The sequence below is a fragment of the Bicyclus anynana genome, chromosome Z, assembly GCF_947172395.1.
Source record: "Bicyclus anynana chromosome Z, ilBicAnyn1.1, whole genome shotgun sequence".
Taxonomy (NCBI): domain Eukaryota; kingdom Metazoa; phylum Arthropoda; class Insecta; order Lepidoptera; family Nymphalidae; genus Bicyclus; species Bicyclus anynana.
This window is the reverse complement of record NC_069110.1, coordinates 1,599,096-1,626,302: the sequence shown is the minus strand read 5'-3', so window position 1 is coordinate 1,626,302 and position 27,207 is coordinate 1,599,096. Positions and strand designations below refer to the sequence as shown.

General features: G+C 37.2%; 2 protein-coding genes across 5 annotated transcripts in view; one reads left to right on the top strand and one right to left on the bottom strand.

Moving 5' to 3' along the window:
* The first annotated feature begins 706 nt into the window (after nt 1-706).
* Nucleotides 707-8,048, top strand: LOC112055515 (OCIA domain-containing protein 1). Its single transcript, XM_024095664.2, has 6 exons — nt 707-903; nt 1,000-1,126; nt 2,102-2,276; nt 3,610-3,752; nt 5,300-5,411; nt 5,957-8,048. The coding sequence occupies exons 1-6, from the start codon at nt 838-840 to the stop codon at nt 6,051-6,053; spliced, it is 720 nt and encodes a 239-aa protein (XP_023951432.2). The 5' UTR covers nt 707-837; the 3' UTR covers nt 6,054-8,048.
* A 2,840-nt stretch (nt 8,049-10,888) lies between these two features.
* LOC112055514 (protein cycle) overlaps nt 10,889-27,207 on the bottom strand; it is an 80,693-nt gene continuing 64,374 nt past the window's right edge. For all 4 annotated transcript variants that reach the window (XM_052890874.1, XM_052890873.1, XM_024095661.2 and 1 more), the window contains 8 exons: nt 26,417-26,606; nt 25,590-25,707; nt 24,437-24,676; nt 23,748-23,964; nt 22,623-22,826; nt 22,117-22,226; nt 18,697-18,851; nt 10,889-17,970 (listed from right to left, as the gene is read on the bottom strand). In XM_052890874.1, the coding sequence (XP_052746834.1) occupies nt 17,692-17,970; nt 18,697-18,851; nt 22,117-22,226; nt 22,623-22,826; nt 23,748-23,964; nt 24,437-24,676; nt 25,590-25,707; nt 26,417-26,606 (1,513 nt within the window). In that variant the 3' untranslated portion in view covers nt 10,889-17,691. The remainder of the gene's footprint in view (nt 17,971-18,696; nt 18,852-22,116; nt 22,227-22,622; nt 22,827-23,747; nt 23,965-24,436; nt 24,677-25,589; nt 25,708-26,416; nt 26,607-27,207) is intronic.

The following is a 27,207-nucleotide window of genomic DNA, read 5'->3' as shown; positions in this document are numbered from 1 at the left end:
ACGGAAGTTTTTAAAAGGAATATTTTCTTCCTGCTCCGTTCCTATTGGTTGTAACGTGTTGTTAGGTACATAGCCCGTGACACTCACAAATACCGTGACATTCTATTAGTAAAACAATTTTTAAAATCAGTGTAGTAGATCTAGAGATGACTGAATCCCCTACAACACAGAACACTAATACTCCCTACAACCTCATATCTTCACAGACACAATCATACAAACAATTACCTACAAACAAACAACCAAAAGGGCAAAACCTTAAACCGGCTCGTAAACCTATGGCCAAAACTTTTGTATAATAGGTATTAATATTAGTATAGGCTACAGATTATAGTTTTCCTGTTATGATCAGATGAGATAGTTTAATTAAGCTTTTAAAACAACCGGTAATTTAAGGTAACATGCAGGGCTTAACGATTTAACTAACCTATCGATTTGAAATTATTTAAGACAGGTCGGATAGGTACTGAAATAGGTAAATTTACCGACTCGTAATTCTATGGTAAAAACTGTAAATATATTTCAAAACTATTTTTTACAAGTCGGTACCATACAAGATGATGATTTCTATAGTGCACTATGAAGACGGTAGCCCACCGTTTAATTTTACTATTTATTATCTGTAGGTAAGGTCATCGATCTATGGATATCATAATCTGTGAGGACAAATTAAAAAAAAAATACTTGTCATTGTCAATGTCATGATGTTTTTTGACAGTTACTGTAATGAAATTCTCTCGCAATCCAACTTGTTTTAAAATAAACTTCGTCACAATAATTTCTTAAAACTGAAATAAGTGTTAACTTATGAAACGAAACTGAACACATAATACAGCAATGAGCGACTCGAACGCCTTCGGATACGAGGAGAGGCCCGCGGGGCCGGGCGCCGCGCTTTCGCCGGTAGGTTATTATATCATTTTTATTGATATGATGTAGTTATACTGTTATACAATTTGTCCGCTACAAGAAGCGATGTAAACCAGTGTGGTTCTGCAGGCTCAGCACAAGTTCTCCCCCGACGAGCTGCGCGTGCTAAGGGAGTGCAATACGGAGAGCTTTTATCAGCGTTCTCTACCTTTGGGCACTACGTTTGGGCTCGCGGCCTATTTTGGCGTGCAAGGAGGTGTGTTATTTTTACTATCTACTAGTTGCCTATATAACTTACTAACTGTCTGTAGGAACTAAACCATGCTTCGTGGAAGGTATCCTGCCTAATCAGTGGATGTACCTACACAATGCGAAGGTTAGTTTTGTTTTAACTCATCATCATGTCAGCCGATGGATGTCCACTGCAGGACATAGGGACTTCCAAACATCACGATACTGAGCCACCTGCATCCAGCATATCCCTGCGACTCGCTTGAAGTCGTCAGTCCACCTAGTGGGGGGTCGGCCAACACTGCGCTTACTAGTGCGGGGTCGCCATTCCAGCACTTTGGGACCCCAACGTCCATTGGCTCTTCGAAGTATGTGTCCCGCCCATTGCCACTTCAGCTTCGCAACTCGTTGAGCTATGTTGGTGACTTTGGTTCTTCTGCAGATCTCCTGATTTGATCACACAGATATACTCCTAACATAGCTTGTCCCATAGCTCGCTGTGTGACTCTGAGCCTTCTTATGAGGCCCATAGTTAGCTTAACTCATCAGCCTATTTTAATGGCCCCAACAGTGCCAGCAGGCTAATTCACTAACTGTGATGTATGATAGTTGATTTAAACTGAATTGAGATTCCATGAGATGTGATAGCACAGTGAATTATGACCTTTGCCTGAATTCTGGAGGGTGTGGGTTCGAATCTGATTTGGGCATGCACTTCTAACTTTTCAGTTGTGTGCATTTTAAGAAATTAAATATCAAGTGTCTCAAACAGTGAAGGTAAAACATTTTGGGGAAACCTGCATACCAGAGAATTTTCTCAATTCTCTGGGTGTGTGAAGTCTGTTAATCCGTAGTGTGGTGGACTATTGGCTTAACCCCTCTCATTCTGAGAGGAGACTTGAGCTTAGAAGTGAGCAAAATATGGGTTGTTCATGATAAACAGAGTAAACCTCTGCTTAGCAGTTATTGTAAAGAAGTAGCAAACATACAATATTTTCAGGTCGCTTAAAACCAAATCCCCGTTTTGGTGCATTTCCCAAAGTGACTTTGGCTGTGATTGTGGGCTACTTTCTGGGAAAGCTGTCTTACCAGCAGGCATGCGCTGAGAAGCTCATGGCTCTGCCTGGCAGCTATATCGGCCAGCTGTTGAGGGAGAAGAAAGAAGGGAGAACTGGGTGAGTGTACACTTGTACAGCTTAGAATCAAAATATCTACTAGCACAACTACTCTTTTTCTTTGATCCAGTGGCTAGACTTTTGGAACATTGGTGTTGGAACTTACGCTACTGCCTTGGAAATCATGTTAAGCTGTTGGTTCTGGTATCATGTCAAATTAATTAACAACCACTAGTTATTTGTCTTTGATGAACTCCTAAACTACTTGACCAATTTTAATCAAATTTGCACACAGTGTGCAAAATGTTCCAACTTCCAACTTGATAGATTAGGATAGGGACGCTTTAACTTACTTATTTCCTACCCCTAGTAAGAAAGAAGTAAGTTAAAGCGAAGCTTGATGGGTCCGCTAGTAACTTCCTTGCTTTTGCTCACAATTACACAATAAACATTATTTTAATGTAAAGGATATAAACAACATATGCCTGTGATTCTATGACACATGGAATTATATTGCAATGAACTATACTCACAGACAGACAACAAATTCAAACATTGGCTTTTGTAAAGTTACTTGGTTTCCATTTTTTTTACTGCCCTTTGAGTTATGCTCTATATTTACAACAGCTTAGACTTAAAAGTACTCAACAGGTAACGCAAACAGTTAAGCTGAATACTCAGCTTGTTAACAATTCTTCTTTATGTCTTTAAACCCTTAGTAGAGTCAAGGGACTGACCCAACCTGGACTGCAGCATTCTGCATGATTTGAGACAAGCCAAAACCCTTCACGTCTACTTTAATAGACTGCTTCCACACAATCTAATATGTCAGACCATCAGTATAAAATATGCACTATCTTGTTCTACTTCTTGAGCTTTATTCGCTTAAAAATAAGTAATTCCTTAGCTAGGCTCCAGAACATCTGATTGGAGAATGTAATAAGAGAAAATATGCTAAAATTCTAAATATTATCATCAGTCAAATCTCTGCCCTTAACACATTTAAGTGGATTCTGCTAAAAATGTCTTTCTCTTATCATATCTATCATAGGTCAATTCATCAGCTACTCCTTTTACTTTTTTCCTTCCTTCCTTTTTTTTCATACACACTCCAACCATCTCTTCTTTGGCCTTCCTCTCCTATTTACAACAGAATTGATTTTCATGCCAAATCTATTTTAAACTGATAGGTATAGTAGACTTCCTTCAGCTTGGCTGGCTATGGTCCAAAAGGATTTGAAAGAATTGGGACTCTCTGACACAAGACATATCAGCTTTCTAAGTGGGTTTGGCATGAATAAGCTAGGAACATAAAGATGCCTGTGTTACAGGCAATCTGTATAATTCAGGTGTTCTATACAATTATTTACAAAAAAAATAATACTTGTTTCAGAATCCAGCCAAAACGCACTAATACAATGTTCGGGGCGGGGTCAGATGATGTGTATAGTGACGCAGGTCCCGGCAGCTCGCTGGATCTTGACACTGATCGTCCGCTGTTTTCTGACGACCATTACCGGGCTGGCCAAGAAACTGGTGTGTATACTCATATTGAATGGATGATTATGATGATGAAGTGTCGTCAGCATCATCCAGCTACTAATAATGATATGAATAGATTATGGACGTATACATAGGCACCTTAGGCCTAAAGTAAAGACTTACAAGCACCAAAGCCTTGAGCCGTCAGTATCCTGGGGCTTCTTACAATCCGCTAGATATTAGAAGTCCATTTAGTAGGGAGTCGTCTGCTTTTCAGCGTAGGATTGCTATCCCAGCATCTTGAAACCCTGACATTCATCGGGTCTGCTTATTGCCACTTCAGGTCCTCGACGTAGGTCACTTTGCTATTTCTAAGGACCTCCCCACTTCTGATTCAACACAGACATACTATGAGCATATTGTGGTTCATCTCCCGCTGAGTGACTCTGTACCTTATTTTGAGTCTTATAGATAGTTAGCGACAGTAGCTGCACTGAGGAATTATGGACGACAGGACATTGCTTAGTGTCTCAAAATCTGCCCTTGGATCCTATGGTTCACCTATTTGTCGTGTACCTTTTTTCTATGATTCAGTGAAGTAGAGCCAACTTCGAGAAGGTCAGAGCGCCATGCAACATTGTTATTGCTGTTCCACAGGATGATAATGTGATGAAAGCTGAAAAGGAGAACACACATAGTGTAAATGTTCAACTCTGACCACCAGTTATGTCTCAAACCCTAAAGCGGGAGGATTATATTATTTCAATATTTTTGAGAATGTTTTGTTTCGTATTTTGTATTTTATAAGCATTGTAAATGATAAAAAGTAATAAGAGAGGTAAGCTTTGATAGCCAAGAGCTTAAAGCAGGGTAGGCGAATCAATGGCACGCGTGCCATTGATGGCACGCGACACAATATTTTGGGCACGTCGCCGATCATAAAACATGTGTAAATTAGGTATTTGACATAAATTATTTGTCATCTAACCTGCAGCAACAGAAGTCATACTAATTTTACAATAATTTAATTTATGCGTGTAATAAAAACATTCCAAAATGTACCTCTTTTGTTTACTTTATTTCATAAAGAGTTTTGATAGTATTTATTATTGTTATTCTCCAAATAATCAGAAAGTCAAAATTATTTGATGGCACGCCAATGACCCCATTAAACATTTTTTAGAAAAAATGGCACGTTGATGCATAAAGGTTCGCCTACCCTGGCTTAAAGGATAAATATCGTAAGGAAACCTGCATACCAGAAAATTTTCTTAATTATTTGCATGTGTGAAGCCTGCCAATCCGCATTGGGCCAGCGTGGTGGACTATTTGGCCTAACTCCTCTCATTCTGAGAGGAGACTCGAGTTCAGCAGTGAGCCCAATATGGGTTGATAATGATGATGAGAGATATAAAAATACTAAATATGCAGACTGTTCATGATGTCCTTTATATATAGCATATATAAAGCATATATATGCTATAGCAGTGGACATACATTGGCTGATAATTATGATCCTAAAAGAACTACTACTAATAGAAACCATTTTGAAAGGGTAAAAATCAGTCTGCTAGCGTAATATAGCTCTTATAACATTGTAGGCCCAGGTCCCCTCGGAACAGAGAGTGGTCCAGCACGGCCCGTGCTGTCTTACGAAGAGCTGAGGCGCAAGAACCGCAGCGAGTACACTGACTCTAGGCAAGACCCATATAAGTAAGTGTTATAGTTTGGCTTGACTTAGATATTTTTTCTGATCATGTAAATGCGGTAGGCTCCTAGATGGGACCTCAGTTTCCTGGGGGTCAGCACAAAAGCATAAGCACAGGATCCATACCCATCGTCGTCCACATCTGCGATTTGTGCAGTGAGACCAAGAAATTTCGGTGCTAAGCAATAAAAGGATATCTTAATGCTACGATATTCTGAATTTTCATTGTTGTAATGGTGGATTTTTATGCAAATCTGGTTTTAGTGTTTAGAGTACGGCAACCTGGAATGTTGCCTGACTACATTAAGGGACTCTTTACTCAACAAAGAACCTCAAAAGGAAAAAAATGGTACCTATAACATATAGGATCATTTCGTTGTCCATTTGTCTGTCAAGAAACTTTTTCTCAAGAACGTGTGGAGGTATCGAGCTGAAATTCATATCTAATACTACAGGAGACTGTCCCTTAGAGCTGTGAAAAAATCTAACTTCTAATCCAACACAATCAAAATATACAGTTGTTTATGGTGCAAATTGTTTTTCACTTCAGATTGGAACCAAGCAACATCCCACCAGTGACCAGGGCCAGGCCCGAGCCTCAACCGTCACGTCAACCTACAAACAAATACGGAGATAGCATGGAGTAGAAAACATGTAACCATCCGAAGGTTATCAATAACATTACTTATTTTTACATCAGCCTATCTATACTAATATTATAAATGCGTAAGTCTGTCTGTCTGTTACCTTTTCACGGCTAAACGGCTGAACTGATCAAGATGAATTTTGGTATTATGATAAATGGGACCTTAGAGCAGAATATGGGCTACTTTTATCCCTAAAATAAAAAGAGAAGGGGGTGAAATAGGGGTTGAAAGTTCATATGGAATGTCGTCAATTTTCAGATATACAGTTTTAATAATTTGTTTATATATCATTAAAAAAAATATGAAATTTGATGTGATTCAAGATTTTTTTTTAATTTAACCTCTAAAGTGGTGAAATAGGGGTTGTAAGTTTACATTGATTTCCACGCAGACGAAGTCGCTGGCGTCCGATAGTAATGTTATAAATCTGTATAATCATTAGGCAAAAAGCTTACTAGTGACTGTTTATCTATTTATATATCTCTTTGCTAGTCATCATTATCAAATTGTTTTTATTTCTTCACTCTCATTACATCGCACAGATTTGTTTTTCTATCTATTGCCTAATGGTAATGCCTGAGACAGTGCAAAGTTTTGAAATACGGTATTTTCCCCAATGTATTATCTCCAAAGCATATAATTAAACTGGCAGGTAAGTAATTGGATACTGCAAATTCAAGTTTGACTTAAACTTAAATTAGACTTAAATCTTTCTGTCTTGGTTTTTATCTCACCCAGGGAAATAATGTGTATATTACATTACTGATTTTATTGGTTTAATAAATGAAATTTGAAAATGCAGCATATAACTACTCTGCGATAAAATCCTAGACACACAAATTTCACAAAATGTATTGTCTTTGTACATTGTTAGATATCGAATTAAAACAATGTTTTGTTTGAATATTTTTTGCTATCTTCTGTGACAAGCTGATAAGTTTGTGTGGTGCAAAACCGCTTAGATTTATTTTTCCGAGCGAATAAATAAATGAGATTCAACAATACTCAAATGTGTATTGTTGAATCAATGTCTTCTGAGAATGGTGGTTATGGATCTGTGTTGTAAAAAAGTGCGTTACGCCACACAGATTTGCTAAGTTTTAGCAGAAAAATGGGAAAAAGATATTGTTAATTGTCAATTATAAATTGTGTGCTTTTTTGCAATATTTTATTGTACTGGTGAATGATTGTACCTACTTGTTAGAGTTATTAATTTCACTATGGCTAATGTTATTATTATGAGTTGTCTTCTTGAATGCTGAAGTCTGTTAAAAAAAGTCTTAAACTTTGCATAATAAAATTAATGTAAAATGAATGTTGCATAGTAATATTGCACTCTCGTCTTTATATCACATTTTTGTATAATATCTAGTCATTTACTAACTTTAAGCTGCGACTGGAAATATTTAAAATACCATTGTCAGTAAAACTTTTGTATTTTTTTTATATAATATGGTATATATGCCATTTTAAATGCCTGAGAATCAATTTCAAGATATAAAGGAGTAGTGACATATGAATGATATCACATGTGGTATGGTACGTGGTAAATTAAAAGAGTGCTGCTTCAATTTTCAAAATTCTACCATTTCATGCAAACAATGTGTCTTTTATTGACTAATTATTATTTATTTAGTGTAATAAATTAAATAAAAGCAATACGCATCAATTAGTATGCAAAATTTAAATAAAATATTTTTTCTCTAGTGCCACATATTCGTATTTTTCTGACCTAGTGGTCAATACTGCAATTAACGTCACAGAGGTCGCCATTTTGCTAAACAACATACTAAAAGCGCGACACCCTCACTTAACATACTAAGTTTGTGGCAAACACAACTTCTTGGCACTCAATGCAAGTAGTCGCATTTGCTAATTCAACTTTAAACGCAATCCTTAGGTTGAATTTGCTCTGAATTTCGGATTTTATTGAATATTGGACTATATTTAAAGGCCTTTAGGTATAATTTTCTTTACCAATAATACTAAAACTGCAAGCAAAGCAAAGTGCTTTAAGTGACATTTTCTACATGATTTCGCGTTCTTTTATTATAAGAGTTCAATGTAGTAAATCGATATATGTTTAACCAATGTGACAGAAGGTGGGAGAAGTAAAATATTTCCGCTGCACAGTTTTTATTCTAAGTATGACAATTTGGGCAGAGCTTCCGTCTTAAAGTTGTTATTACAACTCCTGCTGCAATCTAATAATTAATTCTGACAAGCAACCCTCTATTTTACAATATTTGTAAAGTACGTACATAATGTTTGTAATGCTTTCACACTTTTTATATTGTGGCTACATTGACATACCAGTTTTAGCAACTGCTTAAACCTACTATAGCTTTAAGCAGTTTTAGTATATAATTAAAATGGAAAAAAGTCGAAATTCAGAACCGTGAAAACCTTATAACATTATTTACTAAGTATTTAAAATATTTACTAATGAAAACATTTTATTAATTAATTATGGATTCAAGACTCAATCAAAACAGAATATTATAATCTGTGTTTAATTTTACTGTTTTACCGGCGCCGACACAGATTCCTAATAGTACAAGATTTCATAACATGTGATTTTATTTAATAATCAAAAGAATTACAAACGTTTTAAAAAGAAACTATAAAGTTTTAAATAAACTTAAACTTATTTTGTTTTTGAACGAAATGATACCATAACTGTAGATTGATTCCATAGACGCAGTAGAGATGCGCCGACATACTTTAAAAACTATTTTATCTTCTCTCGTGTTTTACTTTAATTATGAAATTAAAAAGCTATTGTAATGCCATATTATCCACGTGCATATTGTATTGTATAATTGAAAAATAAATTACAACATTGCATCGCCTCTTATAAAATAACATGCCTTACTATGATAGTACAATTAGAGCTCTGGATTTTATTAAAATTATGCATGATAGTAGTGTCAAACACGAGTCTATTTTGTATATAATAAGTTAGGAGACTACTTACTACTACTACTCTTAAATTTATATTACGCACAAATAATATTGCATGAGATTAATTCAAGTAGAGTATGAAACGGCACATAACTACATAACGGTACGTAACTATTAAATAAATAAAAAAACTTTGTATTAATATTCACATTTTATAAAACTCACTTCGTTTCTTAAATTTCACTCATACTGTAATAACTATCACTACGTAACCGTCAGTACACAAGGTTTTTAATCAGGGTCGTCATTACACGTACCAATGTTACAAAATCCAAAATTCCTTCTTCAATTCATGATCTGGAGGGAATTCTCAGGGTATTCAGTGCAGTTTTGCATCTATAAAGTGCACGCCAATGGTAACCGTTACATATTCTACTATTATAAGAGATGGTCGTAAGAAAAGTAATGATTTCGCTACCTTCGGGCTCTGGAAAGATTAAAGGTTAAGATAAATCACAAACTCATCATACGAAAAACGAAAGGAAGCTTCGGTAGTGGGGCATCCTTCAAACTATAAGGGGGAAGGGATTAATAAAATGTAACACATTGTCACAAGTTCCTGACATCACATTAAAAAAAATATTATATGAGATGTTTAAGGTTTTTATTAAATTTTTTTAACTAATTTTTTTCAAGTGTGATTTGCGTAGGTTGGGATGATTTATCTTTGCCTAATAAGTTAAGACTGTTAAAAGTATAGGTGAAGCTGAAGCTTGCATACATTGTGAAACGCAATAGCAATATTATAGTTGTTTTTTTTAGTATAGAATCAATGTTGTATACAAGAATAAAGTTGTTAAGGGTTTGACATAAGACTTTTTATTTTTCACTTCTTATACTTTTTTATAACTTGCTGTGACCCGGATTTCAAATCAAATCAAAACTCATTTAGGTATTTCAATTTGACTTGGGTACTTTTTTGTAGAAGTAATTTCAACCGTCATATATACCTTTCTCGTAAGAGAAACAAAAGTAGCGAGTCTGGCAGCTTGTTTTCTACCAAGTCGATGATCTGGATACTGGGCTCATGATTTCTAGTACTGCCCTAAAGAAAATATAAAAAAAGCTGTCACGAATTGATCGGCGGCGTCCGATATTGACTGTCTTCGTGGCGCAGTGGTATGCGCGGTGGATTTACTAGACGGAGCTCCTGGGTTCGGCTGGGCCGGTTGAGGTTTTCGTAATTGATCCAGATCTGGCTGGTGGGAGGATTCGACCGTGGCTAGTTACCATCCTACTGGCAAAGTACCGCCACGCGATTTTGCGTTCCGGTACGATGTTTAGAAACCGAAAGGGGTGTGGATTTTCATCCTACTTCTAACAAGTTAGTCCGCTTCCATCTTAGAATGCATCATCACTTACCATCAGGTGAGATTGTAGTTAAGGGCTAACTTGTAAAGAAATAAAAATAGAATGTGTAAAATATATCCGCTACCTCACAAAGCTATCATGGTCCAACGTCATAGTTGTCAACCACACTTGCGAGTACATAAAGCTCGTCAGCCAATGCTACTATATACCTGGGTGTGAAATCGTTCGTGCGGGGAAGTGAGGTGCATCAGACGTGGGTTTTTCATTCATCGCTACACGCCCCCTGACCCGCGCGGACCATCGGGTGTGTTACGAACGAAGTTGCCAAGCTATAGTAGCATGGGCTCACGAATTTTTAGCCCATAGATAATACCTACACTTATTTCAGTTTTTCTAAAGGAATATAATAAAGAGGTAAAATATTATACTTGTTCATTTCTTAACTTAACTCAAAAACTACGACCGATAACTTGGTTAGCTACGAGTAAGGTAGCTATTCGGTTCGGGTATCAAACGAAATTTGACATTGCTAGAAATATGAGAGTAAATGAAACACAATAAATATTTAAAACTTTTATTATAATGAAAAATAAACTAAACAAAAAATATAATTAAATCAACAACACAAATATACAACATGACTATTTAATTTTTCACTATATATCTTAATATGACCATCCCGTAGATAAATAAACAACAATTAAATGTAGACCAGTGGCGGATTTGCCGTAAGGCGCAATGGACTAGGCCAAGGGTTAGGGGCAGCCATTCGTGACAAAAATTGACTGACAATAACAGTAAACAAATAAATCAATTTAATTAAATAAAACCTTACAAACTTTGTAATTAATTAATTTCTGAAGTGATTTTGTTAAAACTTGGCTATTAGGTAAAATGGTACTTACTAATACCTACACACATAGCATGGGGCATAGCGGCTAAGGCGACAAATCCGCCACTGAATATTGTATCTAAGGATGCTGATTTTTAATCAACACATTCCTAATTTAATACAAATTCAGTAAAATAACGTTACAAAATAAAAACACAAATATATTTACAATACAACTGATTGAAAACTCGGCTAAAACATATTTTAAATTGGTGAAAAAATGTTCCACATGCAATATTTCAATATCAATGCTGCACTAATTTTTTGACGTCACATTTTAATGAGCCAATTTTTTTTAAATAACTATTTGTCTTAAATGATTTTTTATTGTTTGGTATTTTTAGATCACTGAAAAATACATTCCTATAAAGTTATTGTCGAGTTTATTATTTTTTTTGTAATACCAGCACATATTTTTGCGTACTAAAAGGAAATTTTGTCTTTTATGGTCTAGACTTATTCAAAATGTGTAAGTCCACATAGCTGCCTAGTAAATCGAAAAATGACCTGTAAATGTATGCGACGAATAAACAAAAAAAATCCAAATGTAGAGTTTGTTTCAATAAAATTATTTTAATCCTTTATTGGGAACATCGATAGATTTACAGTTACTTGCCCTAGAGAAAATAAAGAAGTTCCCTCTATAGCGACCTATAACGAAATAAACCGGATATCGAGTCAAAATATGGAAACTTATAGAACAAAGGCGGGCACTCTAATAATTAACATTGAATAGAATTAATTTGATATACCTACTTCTTAATGCTACTGTATACTTAAGTGATTATGACCACAACTAATGCTTTAATTATACTATTTTCCGCGAAAATTTTATTGAAGAAACACCTACTCTCACTCATTATCCTACAGAAAAGTAGCATTGCTACTGAATCATTGTGGATAATTCCTAAATTAAAAGCCGCAGTGACCGATTATGTCATAAACCCAGTGTTGGAGTTTTTGGCACACGAAATATCCTAAATAAATAATACAATAAACTTACGGAAGTAATTTTAGATATCGTTTTGTACTTGAAATTGATTTCTTTTAACGAAAAAATGTGTGATGCTTTTAATTTTCAGATTAAAAACAAAATGCAGTACTCAAAATAGGCGGTACATATATTTACCATAACCTAAAATTTTAAGTAAGAAATATTTTCGAATATCGCTTAACCTATCTAACTTATCTCCTAAGACAATCTTATATGCCATTTTCAATAAGCCACGTGCATCTGATCGTAAGTTGCTCAACAGCGTTGTTATACTGTTACTGTGTGGTATTGTTTGAGCAAATAATAATAACGGTGATAAGCAACTAAACTGCGATTGAAAACGGCTGTAAGATTGTCATCTTTAACGACTAACATTAAAATGGAACCCGCGTAAGCCGGCCACGAACAAGACTAAATTGTTGGACGTGGTCGCAAAAGCTACGGTTTGACTACAGCCATGAAGCGACCAATTGTCGGGCTACTGCAGTTGTTATGCAGTATGTACTGGCAATGTAACACTGGCTGGCCAGGCTACATTTACCACCACAAAACTAGCGCGAGAACGCACAAAGCATACGTGGCTTGGTCGCAACGACCTTTCATGCCGGCCCGATTTGCGCCCAAGAGCGCGATGTTCATATGACTTATTTTATGACCACTAGTGCCTAACATCTTGACGATAAGCCTATATCTAGATTACTTAAACTTGATACGTCAACACAGTATGCTTGTGTAGTGTCTATGAAGGAAAATTGTGATTTTGTTGAGGTGCCAAATTTAAATTATCTTAATATAGCAACACTACAGAAAATCGAATTGTGAAATTACGATTAACGCATACGTAATTCGCATGAGGGTCCTAGCATAGGCCTAACGAAACTTTTTACCAAGGATGCGTAGCCTCCACTGGTTTCCGTAACTAATTACAAACGGCAAATATATATAGAGATATATATATATATATATATATATATATTGTCGAATCAGGACGGCATATTGGAATACAGGAACGAATAAGAGGCAAATACATATATGCAGACTGCATTACTGTTAGCTCAGTTTGAATGGATGGCATCGAGAATAACAATTGTGTCACAAATAGCTTCCAAATCAGAATAACTTCGCGCATTTTTTCTTCTGATTGTACATTGTAGGCTCCAAGATAGAACCAGAAATTTGGGCAAGTGTTGAAGCTTTCCCAAGGGCTAGAAGAACGTGGGGGATGGAACAACCCTTTAAGGCGTCTACTGTTAAACACACTCCTCGGCCTAGATATCGGTGATCGAAGCATTGTGGTTTGTGGGCTGAGCGTATCCTAAGCATCTGGAAATGCGATTGGAATCCACATCCAGGGGATTAAAAAATAGGGGACCTGGTCTTTGCCGACGAAGACTTAATTTAATTTTAACTTTTTGACGTGTTACACCTCTGTTTAAAAGCACCGATAATTACACTAATTTAAAAACGCATGTGCATCTATGTGCATCTGTGGTTAACATTATATTAAGCTGTCACTAACATATGTGTTTGAGTTGACGCGCAAGTTTATATAAATTTACACATAATATATGTAATATATAGACAAACAATATTTCACTCTTTAAGGATAATATAACGCATTAATGTGTTCTAATGGTTAACCTTAGTTATACTTTGTATACCTATGACCTATAAACAATGTAGTTGTAAACATAACATGGTTATAAATTATAATATATATCATTACAATATACATATATCATCATAGTCAATCTATTCTGGGAAGTCCGGTTGGCTTTGGATGCATGAGATAACAAACCATGCGTGTGTGTGTATAAACTGAAGGTTTACATACCAACACGTTCTCTGTCGACTACTGTAAGCCTTACCTCTACAGCCAAATTGAAACTGACTTCCAAAAGTAGACGAATTACACAAGCTTTTATTTAACTTCGATTCAAATTTGGTATACCTACTTGCGTATATTCGATGACAATAATATGGTACCGACTATCCTATAAGTGGACTCGTCAACACCTTAAAGTTATGGGAAATACTCCCGTGCATCCTGTATATACCCTATTGGTTAACAAAACCTCTCCCATCCGATATGAGCGTACTGTTAGAGCGTTAAATAGAAGCTTGTTTTTTAATACATATAGGTTTATTTACATATTATTAAGTTTACTCTTTGAGTGTTTCTACATTTGGCACGGATTCCTTTCCAACTAGGATCTACTCCTATGATAATCGAATGTAATCGATTGTGAGATTCAATTTACCAGACTTCAGAGCCCTCTTTACTATATTGTACATTTAAATATAAAAAAAATTAAAGTTGAATTTAAAGAAATATCAAGAATATTTACTTGACTATCTATGCTTAATATTACGAGTATAAAGCTGAAGAATTTGTTTGTTTGTTTGTTTGATTGATTGATTGAACGCGCCAATCTCAAGAACTACTGGTCCGATTTGAAAAATTCTTTCATTGTTAGATAGCCCATTTATCGAGGAAGGCTATGGGATATATATTCTCCCCGTATTCCTACGGGAACAGTAACCACGCGGGTGAAACCGCGCGGCGTCTGCTAGTGTGTTATAAACTGAGATGTTTGGCCAATTATATAAACTTCGGGAATTGATGGGTGGCTCGTTAAACTCGATTTAGGTTATAGAGCCTGCCAAAGCAAGAAAAATGCATACGGTGGAAAAATAATCATTTCATTGCTTCTACAGTTATAGGTATTAAGAAATAGAAACGATACTTGTATATGGATATGAGAGAGCTCTGAATCTCGGAGTGATCGGAGTCGGTTAAATCGATATCATGGCTAATAAATTCTATAACAAATATACTTTAACGAAACTTAATAATACAACCGGACGACTTACGGACGAATCAAAATTATCTTTGGATTTTATTGAATTTTTTTTCAACTATTTTGACGATAGTCTGCGTTAGTCTGTTGACCGAAACCTTACATTTAGAATCGCAAGATTTAAGTCACTGCACCGACCGTCCGTTAACTCATCTACCTAACACAATTATTTCTAGAAATGTTTAACTGGTAAATTAACAAGCATTAAGTTTGTCGATATTAGGTAGAAAGTTAAGCGAAAACGGATGTTGTTTGCTAAAAATTCAACTTATAATAATAATAATACAGCAACGATGACATTAATGGGTATGGTTGACAAAATAATAAATTACATCGATGCTGACACGGTATCTTTTAGGACTTACGTAAAATAACGCACCATTGATTGGTTGGCACAAGTAACGCAACTAGGGAGCGTTGTTAGATTTTTTTGTTATTTTTTTCTAACTATGATAGAAATAGAGATACTTTGGGAAGACAAACATCTATTATGCAATAAATTAAAATGTGGACGAAAAACAAGTCCATATATAACTATAAATATCGTTGTGTTCCATATATTTTTGATTAATAATATATTTATTATAATTAATCAGAAATATATACTTACAACTAATTTATTTTTAGTATATAAGTTATGATATTATAATATTTTTAAAATTCTTTATATAAAACATTAAAAAAAAACCCGGCCAAGTGCGTTTCGGGACACGCGCAGTGTAGGGTTCAGTAGTTTAAATGAGCAGTTTAAACCTTTTTATTGCAAAAATACCGATAGCACTGTCACTATCACACAGTGTGGGATAAACGAAAAAAAAACATCCTCACTTTGCATGCCTAAAAAAATATTTTTCAAGATTTTATTTTAATTTTTAAAGTACATACCCCGAGCTAAATTACAGCTTTCTAGTAGTAATAGACTTTGTGCTAAACCGCGGACAGAGGATCGACCGACGGACATAACGAAACTATAAGGGTTTCTTGTGGACTACTGAACCCTAAACATTTATAAACAAATAAGTAATTACAATAAAATGTAATAATTTCTAAAAAAAAATACTCGAAAATACGTATACATATATTAAAGTACGAAATTCGTGAATGAAATTCATTATTTGAATTAAATTCGTTATGTTGGACAGTCTCTAAATTAAAATGACAGGTTTAAAAATAAATAGCATGTCAATTTAGCTTAGAGATTCATATAAATCTGTCTCATGGATTTAAAGTTTTCATCTAGAATTTGTTCAACAAATAAATACGGGATAAAATATTCCATATATAAGTAAGTAATTGATGTTTGATTTGTCGCACATAAAATAGAAGTTAAAATCTTAAACAACAAGATTGAATTCTTATATTATAAAGAACGAGTCAAACACGTACCAACACTAAAACATTCATAGTATAATTTAATTCTAACATGATTGATTAAATCTAAAAACGCCTAGTCTACAGCGTGAATTCAACTAAAGGGCAAGATCAAGACAACAAAGTAAAACGAATACCAAAATAAACAATAAAATAAGAATTGTAAAAAAGACATGTCCCAGTTTTGTATGGGGTCATTATTCCGAGTGTACACTTATTTTTATTTTAAAGAAAATGAAGTAAGTATCTTTTAGACAGCTGCTTTTCACTGTTGCTTAATTAATAGTTATACAACTTAACAGCCACAATGTCCTACAAATTGCGTGGTACATTATCTCGTTCTGACACTCAGAATTTTTATTTCCTGGTAACTCAGTTAGCTACCAGAATCAAGAATTTTCGTAAATAAAAATTAAAAAATTATCGAGGTGAAGCTACTCACGAAAAGTTAACTTGATAGTAATCATTTGTAAAAAAATGTTTTACGGAACCCTAACTATATCATTTAGACAATTTAAGGTACTCACGAATCATATTTGATAATATTGCACGATATTCACAGCTAACGGACATAAATTCAGTTCAGTAAAAATACTATCAAGCAACTTGTAAATTATGAATAATTATTTTATTAATGGCCCAATTTGGGACATGTCCTTTGTGGGAATTCGAATGACTCGGATTCAGTTAAAAACATAAGAATACCTGTATATGCAATAGACAACACACACAAGCGTTGGCGGCTTTACGAACCGCAGCCTGCATCTATGCACTGTCCATCACATGTAAATTAAAATCAACAAAATATGTATATTTAAAATTATTATCAAAATAACTCTTAATACATGAGGTCACCTTTATTGCAATTTTATAAATGTTTTGCAGTTAATTGAAGTTAATTTTTAATGTATTTCAATCCTGCCTATATGAATATTTTTTTTTCATCATATCCTCCATACTTTTACCGATTCTCCTGTCAGACACTACTACGCGATAAATAGTAAAGAAACACAATGATGAATCCATAGTCCACACACAATATGAATCTCGTGATAGGAAAAAAATTCAACCAATATTACCCAAGCCGGAAATATTGCTCTCTCTTGCGTCCTATCGCAAGGAATAAGAGAGCAATATTTCGGGTTCGATGCTATTGGTCGTGGGTTGGCATTTAAGAACTTATAGAGCACGGTGAGAGATTGCATTGCTGTAAAGGTGACCTCAAACTTTGCAAGTAACAGAACTTTAAGGTAACGGCCAAGGTAAGCCATTGAAATTGACGGGGCCTCCTAGACCCGCATCGGCTTCCAGCAAGCTCATGATTACCGCCATGGTTGCCTCTCCGTTGCCGTCGAAGCTCAGCGTGGGGAGAGGCGGCGAGGCGGGCTGCGGACTGTTGGCGGGCAGCTCGTGGACCTCGGGCGGAGGGGTGTCTGCGGCGCCCGCTGCACTCAGAGGGACGTTGTTACGCACTTGTCCTTCGAAGGAGTCCACCTCTGCACCGAGCAAGGTGTCCAGCGTTGGCTGAAATATGACAACACACCTTTATCACTATTGAAGTCTAACTTTATCACGCACGCTTGACTTGAGGAGTAAGCTGGTGAATGCGTTACGAAAAGTGTAATCGGGCGATGCTTTTAAGACGCCTGAAAGCATCTCGCTAGAAACAGTGTACATCGAGTATGTCTTCCGTTACCCAATGAATTTCGTATTCTGCAAGAAGAAGGTTGTCTTTGAATGTGATGCTAAAATGGCAGAATAAATGCGTTTTTAGAAAAAAGACGCCCGATCGAGGACTCGAACCCAAAGCTAACCACTGGTCCAACGAGGCAGTGCTTTTATATTACAAACAGTTAAGTAGGTAGAGATGAACAAAATGCAGTCGTATGTGATAGTATGCAGGTCTATTTATATTAGTCAAAAAGCTAAAACAATTCCCGATTAAGACCGATGTACCATTATTGCATTGCGTCAAATTGCATCGTCATCGCTGCGTCGTATTCAGATATTTTAAATGACATGCCACATTAAAGCATAGCGTCATCGCGACGTTTCAACGGACAAAGGATGCTCATTTGTTTTGTATGCATTGTTGATCGTTTTCTTGTACTGCGACGTGTTAGTTAAATCTTTTGCGTTGATGCGTTGCGACGACACAACGCACGAATGACGTATCACTCTGAGTAGGTACGTCGGCAGCATCTGGTGAAGCGATGTCAGATGATGAAATATATACTAATCGTTCGTCACCTGTTGAATGAACACTGCGTCTTGAAGCAAATCGGCGGGCAGTTCGGCCGAGAACTCCGTGGGTGACCGCCGCAACACTTCGTCCGCGATCGTCGAGCCGATCTTGTGAGACTCGACCTGCGAGTCGATCAACCGTTGCATCTCCGCGTCAGCTTCTGAAAACCCACTATCAAGGTCATCGATGAAGGCCTTGCTTGTGAATAAACGGACGTATGGCGCACTATGTCGCGCATACATACCGTTGGGTGGGTCGGAGAACACATACATGAGGCAAAGCGACCGCTGGGTGCGACGGGGAACATACAATTGGGGTAAAGCGAACAGGAGACAAGTAAGGGCGATATAAACATTGAGAAAACAACAAACAAAACATTTCGAATCATATGATATGATGAAGTATAACGAGACTGAATAAAAGCTTAGCTGATGGGTTTTGGATTTAATCCCCACTCGCTAGACTATTGTCATGCCCACCTTTGGCTTTAGGTAGTCGTATTTTTTATGATTAATCGAACCGATTTCTTATGTTATGCTGGCATGACTGTAGTACAACGGGTGGGCCTGGACTTTGGGGAAAATAAAATCGAATCTTACAACATTTATAATGGACAGAAAATTAATCTAATTGTAACATAGATAATAAACAAAAGAGAAAAAGCTTGGGCAAATAAAGCAAATAAAAATTTATAGAAAGCATTTAATTTTTTTGCGATTCGTTAGATTCTCATGTTGAGACCAGCCATCTACGCAAAAAGATATGTTTTATGGTCTGTGTGTGAACAAGCATAGTTTCACTCCGTTTTGTTCTCGTGTCTCAATGGGCCAGTATACCGAAATCAAGAACCGACAGAAATCATGCACGTTCATCATGCACTCGAAACACGTGGTTGTGCAGACAGTATCATATTGGAACTCCTGCCTGCTAAGAAAAGTTTTTTAAAGAAAATACGAAATAACTTTTTAATCGACGGCTTCGTGCAGTTGACTTGTCCTTGGGAGAGTCGATCGGTAACTCGGTCACACGATTCGCGTCCGCGTCCATTTTTGAAAGGACACAATCCAAGTCATCGAAGAAGATCTCGCCTGCGAACAAACGGACGTATGGCGCTCTGTCACACATACATACCGTTGGGTGGGTCTGGACTCGGGGAAAAATTAACAGGGGGAAACAAGAAAGGACCAAAACAAACATTGACGAAGAAACTGATTTCTTACTAAATATTTTTAAAGTGTTGTAATTGTAATATTAGTGGATAGGCTAGAATTGGAACTTTGTGCACCTCGAATATCAATACAAACCCTTTATCAGATATCGAGGCTTAAACTAAAGCTATTGTTACTTGAATTTAAAAAAAAATATTCAGCAGTTAAAGTCTTAAAAAATGTAAAAAATTACATTAATCAATTTTCACGAATGTCCTCACCGCTTAGGCCGATTATGCCTCTTTATAGATTATTTTGTGCAACGTGACATAGAGTCATACTTTTTAGTGCGTGCAGCCGGCGTTCATCCATTTATAAGATATTATAACGTCAAAAAAATTAATGATTTTTTTTAGGTTAAGCTTAAATTAAGCAACTTTCGAAAATTCTTCGCCATTGTTAAGTAAAGAAATAATAAAAAACACATAAACGGTGAAATAAAAATTAAATATTTCCATGCGGGTTACACAGCATAAGGAAGACATCACCCATTTTCTATGTATGCATGTTTGGACACAGCTTTATCAATACACAGACATAAATGTTAGTTTGGCGACAATGGTTGCTATCGATATAGGTTTTATAGGAAAAACGTAAATAGGGCATCCCTTTTATGAAAAACTTCATTCTTGTTTTGATTGCGTTCTAAGTTATATTTGTAAATCTGCGTTCCTATATTCCATTACTTTTTTGGTGTTGTTAATCCGCTAAAGTTAGTTTTTATTCAGAGTTTGATTTTAATTATTTTATAAATAAATACAAGCTGGAAGCCCGGTAATTTCGAGTGGTAATTGACGGATGCTCATCTGACTTAATGTCTGTTAATGCCGGTGTACCTCACGGATTTGTTCTTGCTTCACATTAACGATCTGCTGAAACCCAAGATCTTTGGGTACGCAGACGACAGCACAAAAAGGAGGTACATGACCAACTCAAGAGCCAGCGGTGTTGAGATACTTGAGCTTAGAGAAACCCTGGTTGGGTGTGTTAACCCGAACCTGGAGACGGTGTCCGATTGGGGTGACGCCAATTTAGTTTAGTTTAACGCAGCAAAAACTCAGGCGTGTCTTTTTTCTGCTAAAAGGAGCCCTTTCACATTAGCTACCACTAGTATTTAGTATTCCGTACCACTAGTATGCCACAGTATATACATTCCCATCTGTAATAGCATTGAGGTATTGAGTGTTAACATATCCGATCTCAACTTCAGGAAATGCATTGAGAATAAGGCCAATAAGGTAAAGTGGTACTTCACGTCAGAACAACTTCTCACCCTTTATCTAGACACCTATGGGATGGCTCTGCTAAATGCTCTGCTAAATACGGTTGATCGTCGCGCTAAACGTATTATACTCGTAGGGAATGAACCTTTGAGACGGATGAAACTGCAAAGTTTACAACACCGACGTAACGTCGCCTGCCTATCGGTCTTTTACCGGAAACATTTTGGGGAGTGTGCACAGGAACTTTATGATCTAGTTCCTCCATCCCCATTCTACCAAAGAACAGCGAGACGTCGTGCAAAATGGCATCCCTTTGTTGTCGACGTTCAATCAACCCGCACGAAACGTTTTGCGTCAACGTTTCAAATTAGAATTGCTAAGATATGGAATGCCATTTCGGCCGGGTGAATAAGCATCTTTTAGGCATCATTGCTTATCATCAGGCTTAATTGTAGTCAAACGATGGCCTATCCAACATAAAAAAAGCGTAACTAGAAATCAAAAATTCCGTTGTTAATTAAAAAGATAAAGTTGTCAGTAAGATAACTCAGTGTCTGTTAAAACTAAAAAGCTGAAATTTCGTATGTGTATATACATAATTGCGTCTACAAAGTGATAAAAATAAAATTTGAAAACAAAATAAAATTTTGGTACCTTCTCTACATGTTAAGTGACAATGAATTTGTTATCGTTAATATCGTGGTGTGGGGTCTGGACCCCACACAATGGGAAAGATTATCGGTATTTTTGAGCATTACATAAAGAATTAAAGTGCTAACTTAATCTACGGAATCCACGTACACTCCGCGTGGTCCGCAGCTCTTTCACAATGGCACAGATTAAACTTTCGGTTTACCCAAAGAGGTAACAGAAATTTAAACAAGATAGGTGTAATATAAATACTTAGATCGATCGATACTTCTAGACTGACTACCTTGATTGAAGACAATATAATTATTATAAAGACTGTTTATGTTAAAGTACTCGTACGTACTTCCATGAAATACGTCAAAGGAACTGTCCTCAGGCGTGACATCGGCCGCGTCATCCGCTACCACGGTGTTGTTGGCGACCAAGCAATCCACGTCCCTCGTCCACGGATTGCTGAAAGCGACGGTATCTGTGTTTTATAATTGCTCAAAATATTAATATTTAAACGAAAATAAGATTTAAACCATCACCACGCGCATTAGTTATATAAATAAAGTTTAGTATACGCTTCTCTAACAAATCATGTCTCGAGTATTTTATATGAGTCGATTATAACTTTAAAAGGCAAAATATCGACCAATGGCGGCGGACTAGTCCCAAATGCAATGAAAGAGATAGCGATACTTGCGGTTTCGCTGCTATTGGTTGACATTTCTCTATTTCTGTTCACGAGATACGTCGTTTAGTCGTATGTAATGCCTACTTATCACTGCTTATTAAATTTATAAATGTCAAAAAGCGACAATATAATTTTTTCTGAATCTGAAACAGTATCTTTAAAAGCCTCACTTGAACGGCTTGAAATGCGTCTGTATCCTAATGTAGGAGCCATCTTTCTTCTTGAAATTGTATGGCGGCGTCTTCAAAGCGTCTCTTTGAAGTAGCGCTGCCTTGTGCGTCTTCGCGACCGCGCTCAGCTCTGAAGCGTTCACATGCTCGTACAGACTCGTGCCCAGAAGCTCTTGCGGGAGGAAGCCCAGGACTAGCGTCACCCTGCGCAGTAACAACTATATTATAAAGCTATTCAGATTTTAAAAAATGGTGATGACTTGGTCGCTAACAATGCGAATAATAAGAATGCTCAGAGTCACACAGCGGGCGATGGAACGAGCTATGTTCGGAGTATCTCTGCGTGATCAAAACAAAAATGAGGAGATCCGAAGATGAACCAAAGTCACCGACATAGCTCGACGAGTCGCGAAGCTGAAGTGGCAATGGGTAGTAGTCCCAAGGTGCTGGCATGGCGACCCCGCACTACAAAGCGCAGTGTTGGTCGACACCCCACCAACTGATGACATCAAGCGAGTCGCAGGGGTTAGATGGATGCAGGTGGCTCAGTATAATGATGTTTTGAAGTCCCTACAAAAGGCCTATGTCCTGCAGTGGACGTCCATTGGCTGATATGATGATGATGATTAAGATTATGAGATGTTTTATAGTAGTTGGAATTCCTCTCCGGATGATATGAAAAGAAGGGCACCGCGTCTTTGCCGGCAAAGACGCTGTGTATACGTCAGAACCGTATCTTTGCTTCCAACAGATGTCGACGTACTTAATCCTCACAAAAAGCATCAATTCAGACAAACTTTTGCTATATGATCTTCATGTCAACAATTGTAGCTTGTCCAAATTCTAGGGATCTATAATATCTATTATTTTGTGTATGTGATTCGGATTCTCATCCATTTCATGTTGATTTATTTCTCCTGCGTTAATTGTTTAGTCTCTTCCCTCGGTTGCTCGATTAGTTACCGAGGGGAAAGGCTATCTATCAGCACTTTACCCTGTAGCTGTTTTATCAGAAACTCCTAACGCGCGACCTTCTTACTTTTATTTTGAGCCATGAGGCGCGTCAGCTCACTTAGAGACCTGATCATCACCATCAGTCCTGATAGCCAGGCGCAGTCGACTCACCTCTGGTCCACAAACACGAACTTGCTGTCCGTAGCGTGCCTGGACGTGAACTGCAACAGTCGGCGATGCGGCGCGGGAGCCATGAAGCGCGTCAGCTCAGTCAGAGACCTGCCCACCGCCACCAGGCAGGACAGGTTGCTGGCGTCACCGTCGTCGGCCATCCCGTCCGCATTCCCGTTATCCTGGCCATCTGTCGGTGCCCAGGATTTCAGATAACCTGCAACAAGTGAACAACGTTTTTAAACAACCCTGAACAAGTAGTAAATAAACATAGTACAAACATTCTTTTTACGACGAGGCTTTGATTATGTTACTCGTACAAATATATTGGACAGGCGCGTTGGTGTTTTACGTTGCGTTTCTGCTGTGCTCACGCTCCTGTAGTTTACACACACAAGTACTACTGACCTTCATCACAAAACAGAACATCTATACGAAAGTTAATACAAAAAGCAGTAATATTATCGCAGAGCGGCAGCTTCTATTAGGTAATTTTATGATTAAGAGCATATATTGAAGATCGCAACGCGTTAAACACTAGCGGGTGATCAGATCCATACGGCCATACTTGTGAACATGAAAAGATGTAAACCTCAATTTTCTTCAAAGTAAAGCAAACACATTTAACTTTGAAGAAAACTGAGGTCAATAAATGTGGCTGGAAGACTTCTCCGTGTAGAGTGACGAACCTGTGAACTGCACCACGCAGTACTTCCTCTCGGTTTGCTTCTTCCTCTTGGTGGGGTTGCAGTCGCTGCCTTGCTCCTCTTTGACGTGCGGCGGCTGCAGCGAGCCCGAGGTGACAGTGCAGCTGGGCGCAGTGATGACGGTGGCGGCGCGGCATTTAATGCGGCAGAAGAAGGAGCGCCGCGCGCCCGGGCACAGTCGCGACGCGCTCGACACGTAGTCCGTTTTAACAGGCAACATGGCTGCCGAAAATTAACACTTTCAACCGCTTACTTATCATCATCATTTTCTAAATATGCCGTAAAGACTCACTACCTGGTGCAGTAAGGACGATCTGTATCTATTATTTCTGTTCAATATGACTTTATAATGTATTTATAAGTATATTTTGATATGTATTTTATTCATTATTGTAGGTATTTGTGTAATATTGTTTATGTATTTGGATGTAAATTATTTATATGTGTGTGTATTACTAATACTATGGTTATTTTTGTTTTACGCCACCCGCTGATGTCCTTAAGTTTTCCTAAACCGAAGGTTGCCTGGAAGAAATCGCTACTTAGCGATAAGACCGCCTTTTGTATGCAGATCTCTTCTTAATATGTTTTTATTTCACTTGTATTTGTCTTTGTGGTGCGCAAATAAAGAATATTTATCTATCATCATCATCGTCTCCTTTTCATTATTTTTTTGGACTTTAATCCTTAAGAATCGATTTTTCATATGTAGCCCCCGGCATGATCGTGCACGCCGCGGCCTGCTGCTCCTCGGTTGCGAACCTTTCACTTTTCAGGCGTAGTGTATTGAGACATACATAGTGTATGCTGCGGGGCAACATACACTATTTAGACAGTCGATCTGAAAGAGTAAACTCCATTCGTGCGTCGAAGCTGACACACACTTTTATTTGTGTATTTATTTTTCTATCTATTATTCCTCAACTTATCATCTGCACCTTTCACACATACTCGTATATCTTCTTTCACTAATTCTAACCAACTCTGGCCATAAATTATTTGCCGCTAAACAAACCGCTTTTATTAGTTGGTTGTAAAAATTACAACTAGTAAATCACAGTTAATTTACAAAGTAGTCAAATACAGCAAATCTCGATGATTTTTTTGGTGTGGTCGTATACAAGTGTCTACTTACTTTTGGTATCAATAAATCGCTCTCGCGGATTGAGGTCGGACGCTGACAGCTGCTCCTTCACTTTAGCCACGTCCTTCGGATGCAAGATGTCGAATAGACTCTGGCCCAGAAGCTCCGCCTGAAAAGCGATGTTTTGAAGAACATGAGCCATCGTTTACGACATATTCAATCTCCAATAAGTCCTTCGAAATAATTTTTCAAATAAATTGGGAGAGCGTGCCAACGTCGTCACATAGCGAGTAAGCAGTAAGAACCCTCACGATAACGCCGTGTTAGACGACCGGTCGCTACGACGGTGTTTACGGATAAAAACGTTTTCCATTAAATACCCATGACATGGTATTATAAGTCTCCGTATTGCTCTCTAACCTTCAGCGAAGGGTGTTATAAACGGGATTATCCAGTTTGGACTTTATTAGTTGATTAACATGCCATGGTCCGCGTGATGCGAAGGTAACAATAATTATTTGTACAAGCAAAAACAGATACTATAGAAGCGCTTTTAAAAAGTGAACTTTGTCTAACAAATATTTTGGAAGATTCCTGCCCTCAAGATCTAATAAAAAAAACAATGTAAGCTCCTTTTAGTTTGTTTGAGAGAAGAAAAGCAGCTACCTTCTAAATCTTGATATATCTATAAGCGAAAGATCATTCATCACGAAATCGAAAACTGTTTAACGTACGACGATGAAATTTTACAGGGAGGTAGATGTATGCTAAGAACGGTTTTTACGACAGAGCAGGTTTATGGAAGTCTAAAGGCAGGCGCCTGCTAACAGTCTGGTAAAAGTGTGAGGAACATTTTTGTGAGCGAATTTGAAACTTACCTGATCGTATTGCAACATCTTCGTGACCGAACATGACACGTAGAGCAGCCGTCCGCGGTCGCAGCCCACCACCATCAAGAAGGAATCCTCCGCCGCCTTGAGCACCATATTGTTCAGATCCTGCTCCGAGAGGAACGCGGGTCTGGGCCGCAGAGTCAGCGGGCCCGCAGAAATTGCGCCCCGGACAGACCTTGCGGATACGAAAGAGCTTTTGTAACCATTGCACATCTATGCCTACTAATATTGTAAAGCAGAACAAACAGAAAGCGCATCTCAAGAACCACTGCTTCGAATTTTAAAATATATTTTTTCCACTCCCATTTCGTAATCTACTCAATATAAAATTTCAAATCATATCAAAAAGTTATTCATTCCTACAGGCCGTTCAATGTTCATTACAAAACAAAATATAGGAAATTACGCCGAGTCTAAATCTAGGAGGTCACACCGATACAAATATCGAGGAGGCCATGCCCAATGCCGATTATACAGGGTGTCTCATAATTAATGAATAAAATGCAAATAGTAGATAAACCACCTAGTCATCTAAAACTGAGTTGGGATTATATATACTCAGTATATTATTTATCAAGTATTATTAATTCTTTTATTTCTTTTATCATAGTCATAGAACGGTATCGTATGCCACTGTACGTAATTAGCCATTACATGACAGTGGCTATTGGTAAACTATTGTTTGGTGTTGGATAGTACATCGGAGACGGCAATAGGCTATACAACATAACGCTATGACCAATAGGAGCGCAATATGCTAAGTTTAATGGAAGTGG